Here is an 18766-nt window from a genome sequence, read left to right as displayed (position 1 = left end):
ACTTCTGAAGTATAATTTTTTATTGTTTTTATATTTTTCAATATATTTATTTTGTTTGTACAAAATAAAAAAATAATTTTTAACGATACAATAGTGTTTGTTAGGCTTAACATCGACGAAAATTCAACGCAAAGCGACACGCAACGGAAAAAATTTCAACATCGAATACGTTAAACTATTTTTTCGTACATAAATCGGTTATCCGAAATATCAGTTATACGAACAACCCCAGTCCTCAAATTATTCGGAAAATCGACGCTCTACTCTATATCATTCTATTACTTAAGTGGACAGCAATTCTTTTCTAAAAGCGAAATTATGTTTCACAAAAATCTAAAATTTTTTTAAATAATGCAAAAAAAACGAAATTTTAATTCAATACTTTTAATATTTTATCAAAAATATTTCATTTTCAAATTTCATTGAGCAACTTAACTTATTTTAACTTATTATAAAATTAAAATTAATTTATTAAAACATCTATTAATCCATAAATTTTACATACCAACAGGGTTTTTATCCAAAAATGAAATTGGAGTTCGAATAATACAGTACAACATATTCTTGTGTAGCTTCAAAGATGCAGTAATGAAAAAATTATACAATAGTAATCCAGAAAGTATCATCATAAAGAATACTGCACATGTTAGTCCAAAGTAAATATATACATTATATTCTTCACTATAATATAAACCTTGGTCTTCACTATTGTTAAATATTGTTGAATTAAATTTCAGATTTTCAAGATTATTTACATTTTTTGTATAGACCCGTTTGTTATACAACCTGAAAATTAAACAGAAAATAACAATTTATTTTCTCAATTATATAATATTTGTTCAACATGAAGATATAGAATAACACTATTTGAATCCGTTGAAAAAAAAGCAATACCAATCAGTAATATTGAAATATATACGATGGTCAATTGGTAGTGCATTTTCGTAATTGCGTAAAATGATTTAAATGCAAATTTAAGTTACATTCTCATAATTCATCAATGAATGTTGAACTGTAAACATTCTTCCTAGCTCTTACGTTGTGGCTGAAGCTTTTACAGGTGATGGTTTTGTAAAGGAAAATAACACAGAAGACAGGTAGAATAGGATTTAACAAGATGGAGATAGAGATGCTGTTTCAAACTTATTAAACATGGAATGAATCTTGTAGAATGCTCGAGTTTCCAGTCAAAAATGTGTCTTTAGCGTTAACATTAGGCATTAACAGTTTTTCCTATTATTGCTGTATGGTAGATGACATCAACCATGCAGCAATAGGCAAAAGTGTATTATCTACTAGATGTGTGAGGATCCGGACCAAGGTTGACTTAGAAGTTCAAATGGAGGTAATTAAACGAGATTTTAAAAATCTTCCTTTCTAACCCGAATAGAAAGAATTAAATGTCTCATTAAAACAATGAAAGTTTTTTTGGATTTTTAAATTTGAATTGTGTAGAAAAGGACAAAGTTGTGAGAAAGGCGGTTAGAGAGGCATCGTTTTAAGTTGAGAAGGTGACCTCTCAGGTAATCCCTCAACAGGTGACAATGAAAGACCAATTAGAAAACGGCGTTGACAGTAAAACTAATATAAGCACGTGATTCAAGGCTGCGAGGTTTTTGTATTGCACTTCTGTTCACTGGCGTGCCATCATTGAAAGCGGTGGAAGCGCCGCTTCCTTGTATTTTCTAAAAAGTAAATACAATGTGTGCGATTATTTTCATATAATTAAAATTAATATTTTATTATAACCACATTATATATCTTATTACATATTTCTATACTACGTGTGAAAAAAGTGATAAGATTGCTATTGTATATTCGAATATTAGTGGCGAAATGGAAGCGCTGTATTGTCAGCTCCCAAACAGCCAGATTGTACTCATTCGCGCATGCGCTATACAGAACACCAACCTAGCCCGATTAGCTGGTGGAAGCTACACACCTATAACGCTTTTAATTCTATCCACGGCCGGTTCTGGACTGTTAGCCGCCTGCCCGCTAGATATTTGGCCACCTTCGCCCGATTATGTGAATTTCGAGTAGATTTATAACTTAACCCAACCGATAAGAATTTACTGCTATGCTTTTATGAGAGTTCTGTATAGTTGACAAGAGTTTTAAAAATCTATTAAAATATTTCATATCTTTATTCCGATCTCCCATCTTATATTAACTTACAGATTTCAATGTGAAACCAGTAATATTACGATTTTGTATATCACTGGTTTAACATTGAATTACGATTACGATTTTGTATGTCCCATTTTTAAGAGGATGTAGAAAAAAACGTGTACAATTCTTGTACAATGTTAAAAAATTAACTGCTACTTTGGTAGCATTATTTATAACTAAATTTAATGGATGACAGAGATGCACGAGGTACAGAAAAAGCTCCAGAATTTATTTTCCTTAAATTTACGATTTATGTATCGGTTGTCATAAAAATTAAAATATTATTATTAATATTAATTTAATATAAATATATTAAANGCCAATCCTACAATTTTTTGTTTATAACGTAGTTTATACGGATTATTTAAAAAATATATACGTATTTTGGAAATGTTGAGTCGAATTAGTCTAGAATCGATTAATTTTATGAAAGAAAACCTTTCAAACAACCGTAGTCCGTAAACTATGATTCCTACAAAATTGATTCATAAAGAACGGAACGTATCTACCGTCTTATAGGGGGATCTACTGTATCTACCGTCTTATAGGGGGATCTACTGTATCTATATATCAACAACCATTTAAAAAAGGTTATTTGCCCTCCTTCACAGAGGAAATATTTATAATATCTGAAGTGTTGAAGACGGATTCCAATTACTTATCAAATTAAAGATTTAAATAATGAAGATATTAGAGGAACTTTTTATGAAAATGAGTTAGTGTATATAATAGAAAAAATAATTAAAAAGAAAGGAAATAAATATTTAGTTATTAGGATATCCTGATTTATATAATAGTTGGGTTGATAAATCTGATATTTTTTTATATTAACATCGCTGTCACTGAAAAAATTGTTTATTATGACGTCACTGATGAGATCATAATTAGTGACATCACCGATGACATCACTAGTGCAGAACATTTCACCATGCACCATTTTTATTCATCCATCTTTTTTTTTTATACTCCCTGCCCCCATGTCTGCTATTCCTTACACCAAAGAACAGTCTTTCCAGATACTATGGCTTTTACTAGGTGTCTTTACAGATGGGCATTCCTGGGAGAAGAGAGAGGAGTTTATTATGAATGGAATGTTTAGATATTGCTGCAGCACCACCGCTATGGTGAGAAAACTACACTACACAATACTGTTTCCTGCCGGCTTAAGGGCCCATCCACCAACAGTCTGTGATAAGGTATAGCATAGACACATCTAATATAGTATATGAACTGAACGGTATTTATACTAACCACTTTTTTGTCATCAATATTGATTGTGTGGTTTGTTTTAGTATCATTTCTCTATTCTTGTAATGTGAATATTTTAATCAAATTTGCTTTTGTTTAATTAGAATATGAACTGATAAATTACTAAGTAAAATGATAATTAAAAAATAATTAAGTGTTTTTATTAAATAAACACATGATTTTCTTAAGTTTTTTTTTATTTTAAACACAAGTCATCAGTAAATAACCTTGTATTAAATACGTCAACAGCAAATTCCTCTACGTTCTTATCAACTTAACTTTTTTTATGAAGCAAGATATTAAACAAAATTTTTTCCTTATTCAATGAAGCAGTGTAATCGTTGTAAAATTAATAAACCCTTCGAATAATATAGTAAAAATAATGATTCTAAAGATAGACATTTTCTATGGTGTAAAGGTTGTACTAGCGAATACTAGAAAAATTATTATACTAAAACCAAAGACATAAAACAAGAATTAATAGAATGTGAATGTGGTAAAAAAATTTCTAAATCATACTTAGAAAAGCATGTGAAAAATGATATTCATAAAAAGCGATTAAATAAAATTAAAAAGTGTAGTGAGTGCAAGGAGGAAAAATCTTTAGATGAATTTCACAAAAATAAAAGGAATACTGATGAATATGCTTATATTTGTATGGCGTGTTTATTATTGAAAAAAATATTGATTGTTTTTTTCCTAATAAATAAAGCGAATATTGCAATCACAAACGCTTCGTGAATTACAATTTTGTAGAGATAATAATATTACAGGATATTCAAGATTAACGAAAGCAGACTTAATTGATTTTATACAGAGATATAAATTTAGTAATATATTTAACTTCCATGATGATGTTATAATAAATCCAAGACAACCAAGAGAAAAAAATATAATTAGTAACTTTCATGAAGATATTTTTTCAAAACCAAGAAAAGGAAAATAAAAGCAAATGAAATGTGATATCTGTAAACATTACTATAAACCAACCTTTAAGAATTTTCATATTGAAAAGAGAGAACATCAGAATGCTTTATACAATGGCGAAGCTATCCAAGAGATTGAGTCAGCATTCAAATCAAGATTAAAAACGTATTAGATTAGGAACATGACGAATCATATCATACCAAGAGAATTTTTAAATGTGAGAAAGATTTTTAAATGTGAGAAAGATAGTTATTAGAAAGATAGCAGAGATACTGAAAGAAATGGACTTGAAAGTAATTTCAAATTTTTCTGTGAGTATCAAAGAGGAAATGAGAAAATGGGCTTTTCATTTAAAACTAAGAATGAGGTAATTTTAAAAACAAAAGATTTGAATACTTTTTATGATAAAGTGATTGATAAACTATTAAGAGAGATGGATGACTTTGAAGCTAAAGGATCTGGATGGTCATTAATAGAAATATATAATTTAGAGTTAAGAATCAATAAATATTCAGAATTCAGAAGATCATCCTACATTGAATTACCAAAACAAATCAAAGACAAGAAAGCTATATTGAATAATAAGAATGAAGATCAAGAATGTTTTGCTTATTGCATCACTGCATATTTAAATCCAGTAGGTAGTACAAATCACAATCCAGGTCGAGTTAGCAATTACAACATTGAAAAAATTAAAGAAGCACTCAAAGGAATTGAATCACCTATCTCTTTACAAGATATAGGTAAATGTGAAAAAAGATTAAATATATCAGTGAATGTTTATTCTTTTAATGGGCAGTCTCTAAAAACTGAAAAAGAAACAGAAAAGCGGTCTGAAAATAAAAAAAGAAAAGCAGTATGAAATATATCCTCTAAGAATAACAAAAGAAAAAGTAGATGGGCATGTAAATTTGTTATATTTAAAAAATGAAGAAAAATCACATTACTGTTTGATTAACAGTCTATCTAGGTTAATAAGTTCACAAGTAACGAATCATCATGGAAAGATATATATATGAAAGATGACTAACATACTACAATTCAGCAAAACAATTAACGAATCATGAAACTGATTGTAAAGTAAGAAAGATGGAGAAGATTGAAATGAGTGGAGGAAATATTTTCTTTGAAAACTTTAAAAAATCATTGAGGATTCCATTTGTGATATATGCTGATTTTGAATGTCTAACTCAGAAAATAGAGTCATGTCAACCAGATCCATCTAAGTGTTTTACAACGAAATCATGAACCAATGAGTTTTTTATTACATAAAGTATGTACAGTACATGGAGAATATAAGGAACTAGTTGTATACAGAGGGCCAGATGCAGTAAAAAAGTTTGTAGAGATGCTAAAAAACGAAGTTAAAGAAATTAGTAAAATATATAAAGACATTAAAACAATAAATATGACTGCAAAAGATGAACATTTTAAAAATACTAATATCTGCCATATATGTGATAAGGAGATATATACTCAAATAATACAAGGGGAGGAAAAAGGAGATAAAGTTGCAGATTATGATCATTTGACAGGTAAATACAGAGAACCAGCTCATAATCTATGTAATTTAAAATATCAAAATCTTAACTTTATACCAGTATTCATTCATAACCTAACCGGATATGATGCTCATTTATTTGTCAAAGAACTTGAATATGATACAGAGCCAATTAGTTTGATACCGAACAATGAGGATAGATATATGTCATTTACTAAGAAAATTGGAAAAATGAAACTTAGGTTTATAGATTCATTTAAATTTATGGCAAGTAGTATTGATAAACTCTCTAGTAATTTGAAAAAAACATCAGTTTAGAGAAACATCTATGTTTTTTCCTAATCATCTATTAGATTTAGTTATAAGAAAAGGTGTATATCTTTATAACTATATGGATTCGTGGGAGAAATGTGAAATGGATAAACTTCCTCCAAAACAAGAGTTTTATAGTATATTAAATGAATGTGGTATAACGGATAAAGATTATGAACATGCACAAAATTTATGGGAAGCATTTAAGATTAGGAATATGGGTGAATATTCATATCTATATGTGAAAACAGATGTTTTGCTACTAGCAGACATCTTTGAGAATTTTAGAGATGTATGCATGAAAACTTATAAATTAGACCCGGCATGGTACTTCACAGCACCTGGATTATCATGGGATGCAATGTTGAAGATGGCAGGTGTAAATTTAGTGTTGTTGATTATGATATGATTTTAACGATAAAAAAAGGAATAAAAGGTGGAATCTCCCAATGTTGTAAGAGTTATGGAAAGGCAAATAACAAGTATATGAAAGATTATGATAAAAACAAGAAATCTAATTATTTGATGTATCTAGATGCTAATAACTTATATGTATGGGCCATGAGTCAATATTTACCTTGTGGAGGATTTGAATGGTGTGAGGAAAATAATATTGATTTCTTCATGAATATTCCTGATGTCAATGAAAAAGGATATATATTAGAAGTTGATTTGGAATATCCTAAACAATTACATGATTATCATTCTGATCTACCTTTAGCTCCAGAGAACAGAATACCAGATGGATGAAAACAATCTAAATTATTAACCACTTTATATGATAAAAAGAAGTATGTGCTTCATTATAGAAAACTTAAACAATATTTAAAAATGGGGATGAAACTTAAAAAGATACATAGAGTATTAGAATTCAAACAATCAGATTGGTTAAAGAAATACATAGATTTGAATACAGAAATGAAAACTAAAGCAACTAATGATTTCGAAAAGGACTTTATTAAACTAATGAACAACTCTGTGTTTGGTAAGACAATGGAAAATATAAGAAATCGTGTTGACATTAGACTATGTTGTGACGCAAAAAAAGTAGAAAAATTAATCGCTAAGCCGAACTTTAAACATCGAACCATATTCAATGAAAACCTATGTGCTATTTACATGTATAAGAAAAAAATAGTCTTTAATAAACCCATCTATGTGGGAATGAGCATATTAGATCTTTCGAAGCATTTGATGAATGATTTTCATTATAATGTGATGAAACCTAAATACACATATAACATAAATTTGTTATATCAAAATACGGATAGTTATATATATTATATAAAAACAGGTGACATTTATCAAGACATGGAGGAAAAGATCGATTACTTTGATACATCCGATTATCCTGAGAATAATCAATATGGTATACCAACAGTTAATAAGAAGGTGTTAGGTAAAATGAAGGATGAAAATAATGGGAAAATGAGAGAATTTGTTGGTTTAAGAGCAAAAATGTATGCCTTAAAAGTAGAAGATCAGGTTTCAATGAAATCAAAAGCAGTAAAGAAATGTGTTGTTAAAAATAAAATATCATTTGATGATTATAAAGAGTGTTTGTTTAATAAAACAGAGCATTCCCGAACAATGAATCTAATTAGAAGCAAGAAACATGAACTTTATTCAATAAAAGTAAACAAGAAGGCGTTATCACCACATGATGATAAGAGATATATATTGGAGGATAGAATTAACACATTAGCATTGGGACATAAATTTTTCTTATATAAATGGACTCAAGAATAAAGAGAGCTATCAATTGGGATAATTTTTCAAAACGAAAGAATTTACCAGAAGATTTAATAAGAGAATTTACAGATGAAGTTAACTGGGATTTGATTTCAATATTTCAAAAGTTATCTGAACGTTTTATAAGAAAATTTAAAGATAGGGTTAATTAGGATTCAATATCTCACAATCAAAAATTGTCTGAATTTTTTTATTAATGAATTTAAAGATAGAGTTAACAAGAAAAAAATATCAGAACATCAAAGTCTCTGAAAATTTTATAAGACAACATGAGGATAAGGTTAATTGGAAACTCATCTCTACACATCAAACATTATCTTCGGAATTTATTCGAGAATATGCAAATAAAGTGAACTGGGATGCTATATCTCGATTTCAAAAATTAGATAATGACTTTATTAGAAAAAATGTTTTAAAATATAATTTAAATTCACTTTTAAGATATCAAACCATATCGGAACAATTACTCGAAGACTTAGAACAATTAAATGTATTAGACTGGAAAATAGTTGTTAAATATCAAGAATTATCCGAAAATTTTATTATAAAACATAAAAACCAAATTGATTGGTGTGATGTTATTTTAAAGAAAAGATTCTCCAACGAATTTATTGAAAATAATTATAAAAATATACTTTTTTCATTGCTAGCAAGAATTTGTAATAAATAATCTAATATAAATGAGATTGATATTAGTAATCTTGAGTTAGTATTAATTCACTATGGTGGGGAGAAAAGATTTTATTATATTTGGTAGGATGGATATGAACATTTATATAACTTTGATTATGTTGATACATGTCATGGTAGATTTTTATGTACTGTACACCACAAGTTAAAGTTTTACATATTGATAGATAGTTAAATTTTTTCTTATATAAATGGAGACACTGAAAAAACTAAACAATATCGGTAAACTTCAAAATATTCCAACAAAGAAACTAAACGAGTTGGAAATTGATTATGAATATCCAATTGATTATATTAAAACAGTATCCACTCGCCTTGGTGATAAAAAAAATTAGTAGTTCTAGAGAATTGAATGAATTTTAAGTTTTTCTTCCTGATCGATTTAATAAAAACTTAAAGGATGAAGATTTAGATGATATGAAAGATTTAAAATTTGTATACAGGGGTATGAGAGATTGTGGGAATAACTATAAAGCTCATATTATTGAGTTAGTTTGACTTTTTTACTGAATTTGATTAAATTTAATAACTTAAAATAAATAAAAGTAGGAATAACTGGATTTAAACACCATTGAAATTCATTGATTCCTACTTTTTTATTTTGATTAAATTCAAATAATTATACTTCTGATTTGATTAAATTCATTTAATTTTACAAGCCTTAAATTTTGTGGGGTACAACTCTCACTAGTATACTACTCATGTATTACCTGAAAATCCACTTCAGAAATATACCTAATAGTAGTTTGAAAAAGCATAACAAATAATAGTGCATAACTCATAACAAGTCCGATTTGGCTTCCTGCATCATCTAAAGTTGCAATTGTAAATTCAGAATTACATATATTATACACTATACACAGCTAAATAAATCTATTTACTCACCTGGATGAATTGATATACTGAAAATAATAACAGTAATAAGTAAATTTATGTAACAAACGATGTTACCATATATAGAAAGGCATCGATTTAGTGAAATGTAAATGATCCACGTTGCAGTGTGATTATCCTGATATTCATTAAAAGTGGAAATAAATTTATTTTCAGCGTTAAATGCTCTAATTGTTGTTAGTCCATACAGAGATACACTGAGATGAGAAAATACGGGACTTCTTGCTGTTAAAAAAATTTTATTATTTGAGCAAAACTTTATTAAATATAAATATTTGCATGTTGTATTTATATGTTCCAGTAGCTGCTAAGTAAAATTGCATGTAACATAACACAAACAAAACATTGTTGTCTTTATGTAAAAAATGCAATTGAAAAACAAAAGAGGTATTCTTAAACTTATTTGATACCAAACACAAAGCTAAGTAAGCTTTTAAGTTACTATTAAATTTTTTGCAAAGAAAATATGCAATAAATTATCTATATGCTTTCTGTATGAACATGTAGCACAGCAATTGCTCATTATAATTTGAACTTTGATTATGAGCTCTGTCAATAAAAAGTACATTTATGATTAAAATTGCTTTCGCAGCATTTTAGCTGCTAGAGCGTTTTTGTTCAACTTACTCTGCACGCAGTTTGCCTTACACTTTATCTCGCACACTGTATTGACTAAAATCTTGATCCACGTGAAGACTATCTTTGTGATCAAAGATGTCAACAACAAGTCTGTTCCATCGTGCTCCAGAGTTGTTGTTTAATAAAAAATATTCTTATCTAACAAATAAGAAAAATTTCACATGATGTTCGATATCCGATTGTCTGTTTCTTCCTGCAATAATGCAATTCTTTTCAGAGACGTGGTATGGTATTAAGAACAGCATTAACCAACTAACGTTGTGGAGTGACGTCTTCTACAAGTACAGTGGAACCCCGGTTAACGAACGTCCTGGTTAACGACCAAATCGGTTAACGAACCCTTATTTTGCAAAAATTTTGTCTCAGTTAACGAACAAAATTCGGATAACGAACGTAACGGTATTTTGTGTCAAATTTTAGTTGGTGTTAGGCATGCGCGAGTTAAGTATTGCTTTTCCGAGTGTTTGTGCTATACTTCTTTTTTCCAGTTTTGTGATTTATATATTTAATCAATATGGCATCCAAGAAAAAAAAAAGTCATAGTGGCAATAGAAAACGACAACGCAATATTAACGACAATGCGCTATCGCATTTGAGAAAAATTTTGATTAAAAGAGTAAGACAATCAACTTTAGATCAATTTCTTGTTCCTTACGCAAAGTTTGTTTGTTTTGTTAAGTTATGGCAACGCAACACTTCGGCGATCTGTCTAGGGAGAATGCCTTCTGGGAGGTGTTTTTAAGGGAAACTGACCCCTATTTAGGCGTTACAGACGTGGAGAAAACTCGGAAAACTCCACGTGGCCAGCCCGTTTGAGCGAGGTGAGAGCTCAAGAACGAATTCTCCGTGTTCAGGGTACGAATACCGCTTAGCCACTGGTGGGCTTTCTTACTGAGAGAGACTTCGACTCGAAGAATTTTCCAATGAAGTGCTACCCGTTATTTTTTGGAGGAGATTCCCCTTCTAAGCATTAAGGTTCGTATATCTTCACTTTTCTGCCACCAACTACAACAAACGAAGGTATGTACGTACAGTGCTATTTTATTAAACAAAGTTTACCTGTTTGTTGCTGTAATGATAGATACTACGTTCTCCTACATTTTCATCAAAGGAAATCTGCTGAATATTACAAATAAAATTACAAAAATTTCGGAGACTAGAACGGATTAATTGCATTTACATTAATTTCTATGGGAAAAATTGCTTCGGTTAACGAACAATTCAGTTAACGAACGGAGTCGCGGAACGGATTAAGTTCGTTAACCGGGGTTCCACTGTATTGGGGTACTTTCTCTTTAAACAAACGATTTCAGAATAATAATGTTGCAAATCGTACACTGAACAGCATTGAGTGAAAGTTTAAGAATTTCAAGTTGTAGTTGATTCGCGGTATATTTCCGATCTAGCAATATTTATTACAAACAAAACTGAACAAACTTGTGCAGAATGTGTAGCAAGCATATTGAAATATATGTAATGTTAGGCAAATAAAAATTTTATTGAATTTTCGAAAAATTCCAATTTCGACACTTATGGTTAAAAAGTCATTAGAACCGATTTTGCCGTACGCAAAATAATAACGGGTTAATGGAATAACTAACTATACCAGAATATCTGCTTTTCTGTTAGAACTTTTACACAAATCTCACATACTTCTCTCTTGTAGTGAACACTTTTAAAACTAAGGTTGCTTATTTTGCCATGTTGATTAATTTATTATTTTTCATTTCTGTTATAAACTGAATTACTCCTTCCAAAAAATATCACTTTAATTAAGTCAGCATTCACAGAATCTCTTAAATCATATTTAATAATTTTTAGAGCGGAAAATTAACGCTCTACTGAAACTTGCTAGGTGAAAATGGCGTGACAATCAATGCTGTATTTTGCATAATGTCTGGTTAGTGCAGTATTCCGGTTTTAACATCAAACTTGAAGAGTGGTCAATGTGATTTATTTTTTCCAGTGCATAGTAAATATAATTTTCAAATTTTTCTCGGGCAAAAAGTAACAATAATAACGATAACGAACATTAAAATTATTAGATTATAGCTAATCTTACCCATTTTGGGTGCAAGAATTAGGTCCCACCTCTTCCGAGACAAATTAGAAAATTTTTAGATGGGTCTAAAAGTATCTTCGATTTTTCGAAAATGCAAGGAATCGCATAAAAATAGTACAGTAGAAACTGAGTTATTCATGGTTATCCTTAACTTTCTCTCGCTCCCCGCGAGAGTAATTTCGAAAAATCCCTTCTTAGTGTACATTCTTATGATGTATCCTAACTGTTTATCAAATTTCAACTTTCAAATCCTAACCGTTTGAACTCTGATCATATTATTATTATAACTATTAACCCATCTCGATTATATTATAAGATTGTGACTGCTAATAACGAGTAATATATTCATTCGGTCCGACCACACTAGAGATATGACGCATGATCCCTTCTATGTCTCTACCCTGTCAACTTTTAATTAAGAACCAAAATTTAATAGCATTAATGACCGTTATACATATGCTACTGTGCCAAATTCTGTTTTTTAAACTTTACTCGTTCTGGGATATTGTTTAATATTTCAAAACAGAATAAAGAAATTAAACAAATTAGACACGAACATACGTGCGCGAATTTTTCTTTTTATTTGACATTATTTGGGTTCGAAAGGTTTCCAAGTGTATAAATTTGCAAAAAGCTTGGTGGGTCACGATTTAAATAATTTTTCGTTTTTTATATACATAAAAAGTTCGGAAAATATAAAGGAGTTGGAGTCAGAAGGATTTTTGATGACTCCAACTCCGACTCCACAGCTCTGGAATAATCTAAGAATTTGTAATTATATACTTATATTAAGTTGCATTTTTAAAAGTTGAATCAGTTAAGTAAACGGACTCAAACTTATACTTTTGTCAATTATTTTACTATGTAGGTTACTCACAGTTCTGACAGACATTTGTAAATAAGAAAGATCATTCTATTATTTTCAGCTTACTAAAATAAAGTTCTCTAATAAGTACGAGCTTTACTATAATTGTAGATACTTTACATCTTTGTACAAGTTTAAATGTTTTGTTCTCGAACTAAGCATCTTTGAATGGGGTTTACCGAATTTTTTTACTGTCTTTTTACAGATTTTCAAGGCCAAAACGTTATTATCTAATACGTTTGTAAATAAAATATAATTAATGACAAACTCTTCCGTCATATGTTACTCAGTTTGTTATACTATCTGTTTGTTATAAGAAAAACTAAAGGCCAATATGATCTGTAGAGGGTGTAGTAAGAATTGAATGATTTGATAGATTGTCTTAAGTAATGAAGAATTTCTGCGTAATTGTTTTCTGTAATAAATTATTTTACTATTAAAATTAACTGCATTCAAATATATTCAAGAAACGTTAAGTAATGAGTAGTGAAAAAATTTTATGCTATTCAGTTAAATGCAATAAACTATTAAGAATTCTATACACTTACATTTTCCTTCAATAATTTTTATGCTTTTCAGCACACGGCTGTGAATCGTCCACATAGCGTACAATAACATTGTAATGACAAATGTCAATATGAAAACATAAGGACAGAGGATTGCTTGAAGAACACACATTCCAGCGAACAGAAAGAATGCCTAAAATATAAAAATATAAATTGCTAATAAATAGAAACTTATCTGTCATTTAAATATAGTATAAATTATTTCAATTATTGCTATTCACATGTGAGCCCTCGGGCATATTGACAGTCCTGAGCGGAGGAATGAGCGAATTTCCTGCAAAATTACAACTTTATAATTTAATTTCTTAACGCGATTGTTATAAAGAAAAACATTGCCCTAGAATGGATCAGATGACATTCTTTCTAAACAAACGGAGAGGAGTTTTGACAACAAGATGGCAAAAGGAAAACATTCGACTGTGAAAAAGGGACAACTGCTATTAAACGTCATCGAAAGAAACCTATGCTCGCAGCTTGGAATAAACTTTCGACATGTCAATAGTCAATCACATGATCATTTTCTCAGACACCAAGCATAAAAAATGGAGACACCGAAGTTCCGGGCGGTCCAAAGGAATGTAAATAGATTAATTAGCGCTCTGAGTAATCGACGACTAGGTGCCAAGTTCGACAAATCTCCACGAACAGACTTTCCCGGCCCATGCAAGTCAACAAAAAGAAGACCCGCCATACGATAGCCAATGCTTTCGAATTCCTCTCTCTCCGATCGAACGAACGTCATCTAAGTTGACCAACAGATATTGAGGTATCTATAGATTCTTGTAAACTCTCTCTCTCAGTGGAAGTAGCGACAGAGCTAGGTCATTAGGTCAGCAAGCGAGCTGACTAAAAATTTTTGTCAATCCACTCCATAGGAGTGTATATGTAACCTTATTTAACCACATCTAATCTTAGGTTTAGTTATATATATCGTAGGTTTAGTTGTAGAGTAAACATTTTTTTGTTAGTTGTTAAATTTGTCCACCTGTCTTATGCATAAAAAAGAACACCTATCGACTTGCTTCCCTTCCTTGCCACTCGATAAAAAGCCATCCAAACGACAAAATAGGCGAGTTTACCAACTCGACATTTAAGTGGCAATTAGGGTACTGACTCTGCGCACATGTGATCTCGCACATATGTAATCAGTATTAAATTAAACGACATTGTAACTATCTCTTTTAGCATTTGAATAAAAATCCATCGCAACACTTGACAACTCCATCATTCTTTAAATATTACAGCTAATGTAAAACTTTTTTCGCCAACAATTACTTATAAGAGACTATTAACTATAAATATTAACTAGTTACTATTACATATAAGACACTATTACTGAATTTATTATATAATAGCTTATTTAATTAAGTAACACTAGAACGGGAAAACAATCATTATGACCATTATTGAGTGTTATTCATTTCCCAAATTGAAGTTTGTGAGAGACAGCTAAAATAATTTTTTACTTTTTTTGAATTTGAATGTTCTGTGTGACCATCGAGTTTTATATTCGAAATATGAGGCCTTCCTGAGGTATAAATGTCTTTTCTTAGAACCGAAAAAGAAGCAACTTTGAACGCTGATTTATTTTGATACATTATATTTCTTTTTTTTAATTTATTTACTTTGTTTCACGTGCGTATATACAGTATTTAGGCTTGTAAATATTAACCGAATAATAAAAGAGCACTGCAAACTACACCTGTGAAATATTCTTGTTACTGCCTAAGAGAAGAGTACCTGTAAATATATAAAGAAGTTTTTTAACGTTAAAACATTGGCAATGACAGTAATATTAACCCGCAGAGTAGTAATTATAATTATTATATAACAAAATACTTCGTGTATATCTCTTATACCAGTAATAAGCAGCACACTCAAAAAATTATTAAATAATATGTTATACGTCTTTGTATAAAGAATGATGCTTGTTCGTTCGTGAGAGGTAGATTAAGCAAAGTCAAATGCTGTTGTTTATCACAATCGATCTCATCGCTATCCAGATTAGCACTGATTTTGTTAGAATAGACGTATAAGACTCGTCTCTACTTACCCTCCAATTCATATTTGGAAATATTTGCTAACATACTTGCAATTTGATTTCCTGTATACAGAAAATAAACAAATCTATACTAACATTATAAAGAGGTAATGTTTGTATGTAAGTTTGTTTGCAGCAGGTAATCTCCATCCGATTTCAAAAATTATTTCACCAATATTTAGAATTGAACTTCAGGGTGGACATAGGCTGTATATTATTCCGTTAAACATTCATATAAATTAAATTGTATTAAGGGTTAAGGGTAGATTATATCAAGAGTTAATCAAATTAAATGATATCTAGGGTTAAGGCTTTTCTGTCCAACAGATGACGCTACGAGTACGACGCCCTAAGTTTGCATTTCTATGAGGCATTATGCTTTTCTGTGAAAATGAACTAAAGCAGATCATCTTCTATCTATTTATATAAATAAAAATGTAATGTTCGTTTGTTCCTACCGATTTCTTTGAAATTTTGACACAACGCTGCATTCGAATACGCACGTGTTTTATATAATATATAATATACATGTCGAAATCCCCCTGGGGAGATGGACGGGATTGAAGCTTACCGTAAAAAACTCTGCTTCTATTTATACTATTTTAGATGCGGGTTTTTGCGTTTTTGATTGCGTTTTAATAGGGTACGTCAAGAGAATGTACACTAAGAGGAAATTTTTCAAAAAATTTCCCTACATGGGAAAGTGTTATAAATTTATCATAGATACATTTTATCACAATAACGCGTGGCGGGGTCTGCTAGTATATCATATTTTGCGTATATATGTGAATAATTCTATCGATACTGAAGTGGAGAATTGTTCTAATAAAATATACAGAGGAAGCAACTAAAACTAGAGTAAAAAAGGGTTGACTGTTTCAAACTCAACTAACAGAGAATAAACATTGTCTGAGTTGAATAGTATCCCAGTTGACAATATTTTTTCCATAATGTTATGAAAAATATTATTGTATTAAAATAAGCACTATACAAAAGTTTATTAAACCGACATTATATATGAAAAGAACTAATAAACTTTGACAGATCTATATACAGCAATTTACATTATTTATTGTTCTATCTGAAACAATAATATAGCGAATGGTTTTGTGTACTTTTATATATCAAAAATGCACATTATTTATAAGTTTTTAATGAAAAAAATTTTCAACTACTGTTTTCGAAAAAACAGTTTTTGAGTTGAGCAAAATCTGAGTTAGCTTGGAGTTTATTGCATATAGTTATTTTATTTTATGATCAAAAGAAGCAGTTTAAATTTTATAGAACTAATAAGCGAAACTACTTTTTGACTGTTTCCACATTATTGTCAATAAAGGAGCTTTTTTTATTCAGCCTATACTAAAAATACCTGAGATTTATTGAAGTTTCTGTAATTGATGTCAAATTCATGAAGAGATTTCGTTTGATACTTAACTGGCTCAGCTGTCAATCAAAATATTTTTATGTAAAAAATATGTGATTTTGACCATTTTTACAAACAGTCACACATATATACAAAACGTGTCTCATTAATAAGTTGTTTTTCTAGTTCATAGCCCATGTAGCACTAATCAGGATAAAACATGCATAAGCTCTATAAACACAATAAAACTATATATTTAAAAATAGCACTGTCATGAGTTTACTGTATACGTGAAGAGTTAGCTGCAATTTATAGGATCTGATTGAATCATAGCATAGATTGGACGTAAAAATACTCATTGCAGTTTTGCATAATAATAATGAAAAGCCAACCGAAATTCGTAAAATTTAACGAAAAAGAAGGTTGATAAAAGAGATAAATTACCGTGAAACAATTTCATTTCAAAAGAAAGCTAGACCAATGTCAAACTGCAGAGACAAGATAAAAAGATTCTTGTTCATCAATATTTCTGTCTTATTCTGTCAATTTGCATTTGTTTCGGTAAAAGAGTTAATATCAATGACGTAGTTCAATAGGTTAGATAAAACTTAGAAATTTCGAGTATAGTGTTCTTGAAAAAATTATACAAAATACTATTAATGGCTGGAATAAAAGCATCAATTGTCAGTGATTAGGATAAAAAGTGCATACACTGCATACTTCATTTGTTGAATTTCTCGTTGCTGTAACAAAACACAGGCTATGCAATCCATAAATACACCACAGTAACTGCATAGCCCGCTTAGATGTTTATTATTTAAAATTCATTTTACACAAATTTAAGTAAACAAAATTATGTAAACTTACTTTTAACGATTGATGAACATTGTTAGGTAAATTGTCATCTACGTTATTTACATCTTTCGAAAATCGATTTAGAACTTTTCCTAAAAATATCGGAATAACAGATTATTTGAATGAAAAACTTATGTAGAATTTATGAATTTTATTAAAATTATTATTTATACGATCCTATAGTACAATACATAGCACATCTGTATGATTTACAGTTGTCACCTTGACATTTTCTAGGTTTTCATTACCTGAAGATTTTGTACAATGTACATAGTTATGTTCGTAAAGTATTTAGATAGAGCAATAAAGCTGTAATTATGTAAATAGGCTTATGAAACAAAATACAGTACAAGATCTCGCATATCTTCCAAATAATGTTTAAGGGAATTTTAATAGAAATGTTTTGAAAAATGCTTTTTCTAAACTTCTTTTGCTTTAATATCCAACATCGCTCGTATATAAGACATACTGAAGATCGCTTTCTTGTTTATTCTGAATTTTTTTTTTGCATTTTAACACATATATTCTTATTACTTTCAGTTTTTTATATTATACTGTATCAGAAAAGAAATAAATAATGCGTATATTGTTCACAGCTAAACTATATTCTTGGTGATCACGAAACAATATATTAAGCCTTTGCATCTTACGTCACTAATTTATTATACAGTAGAGCGTCGATTTTCCGAAAGTCAATCATCCGAAAGAATTCCAGTCGGCAAATTTAAATTTTCGCCAGTGCTGTGGCGCTTCAATCTTTGGCTATGTCTTTGGCTACTCAAATATTTTACGTTTTTGATACTAAATTAACATCTGAAGTATAATTTTTTATTATTTTTATATTTTTCAATATATTTATTTTGTTTGTACAAAATAAAA

General features: G+C 29.6%; 1 protein-coding gene across 1 annotated transcript in view; it reads right to left on the bottom strand.

Moving 5' to 3' along the window:
- The window catches only part of LOC111635970 (multidrug resistance-associated protein 4-like), a 131659-nt gene that overhangs the window by 34736 nt on the left and 78157 nt on the right, over window positions 1–18766 (bottom strand). Inside the window, exons 18-21 of the mRNA XM_023381123.1 lie at window positions 17900–17979; window positions 13611–13761; window positions 9488–9721; window positions 9313–9413 (exon numbers count right to left, since the gene is read on the bottom strand). Of these exons, the coding sequence (XP_023236891.1) occupies window positions 9313–9413; window positions 9488–9721; window positions 13611–13761; window positions 17900–17979 (566 nt within the window). The remainder of the gene's footprint in view (window positions 1–9312; window positions 9414–9487; window positions 9722–13610; window positions 13762–17899; window positions 17980–18766) is intronic.

The sequence above is a fragment of the Centruroides sculpturatus genome, unplaced genomic scaffold (assembly GCF_000671375.1).
Source record: "Centruroides sculpturatus isolate CEXI.00-Female unplaced genomic scaffold, Cexi_2.0 scaffold880, whole genome shotgun sequence".
Taxonomy (NCBI): Eukaryota; Metazoa; Arthropoda; class Arachnida; order Scorpiones; family Buthidae; genus Centruroides; species Centruroides sculpturatus.
The sequence above is the reverse complement of the archived record's forward strand: the minus strand, read 5'-3'. Positions and strand labels throughout refer to the sequence as shown.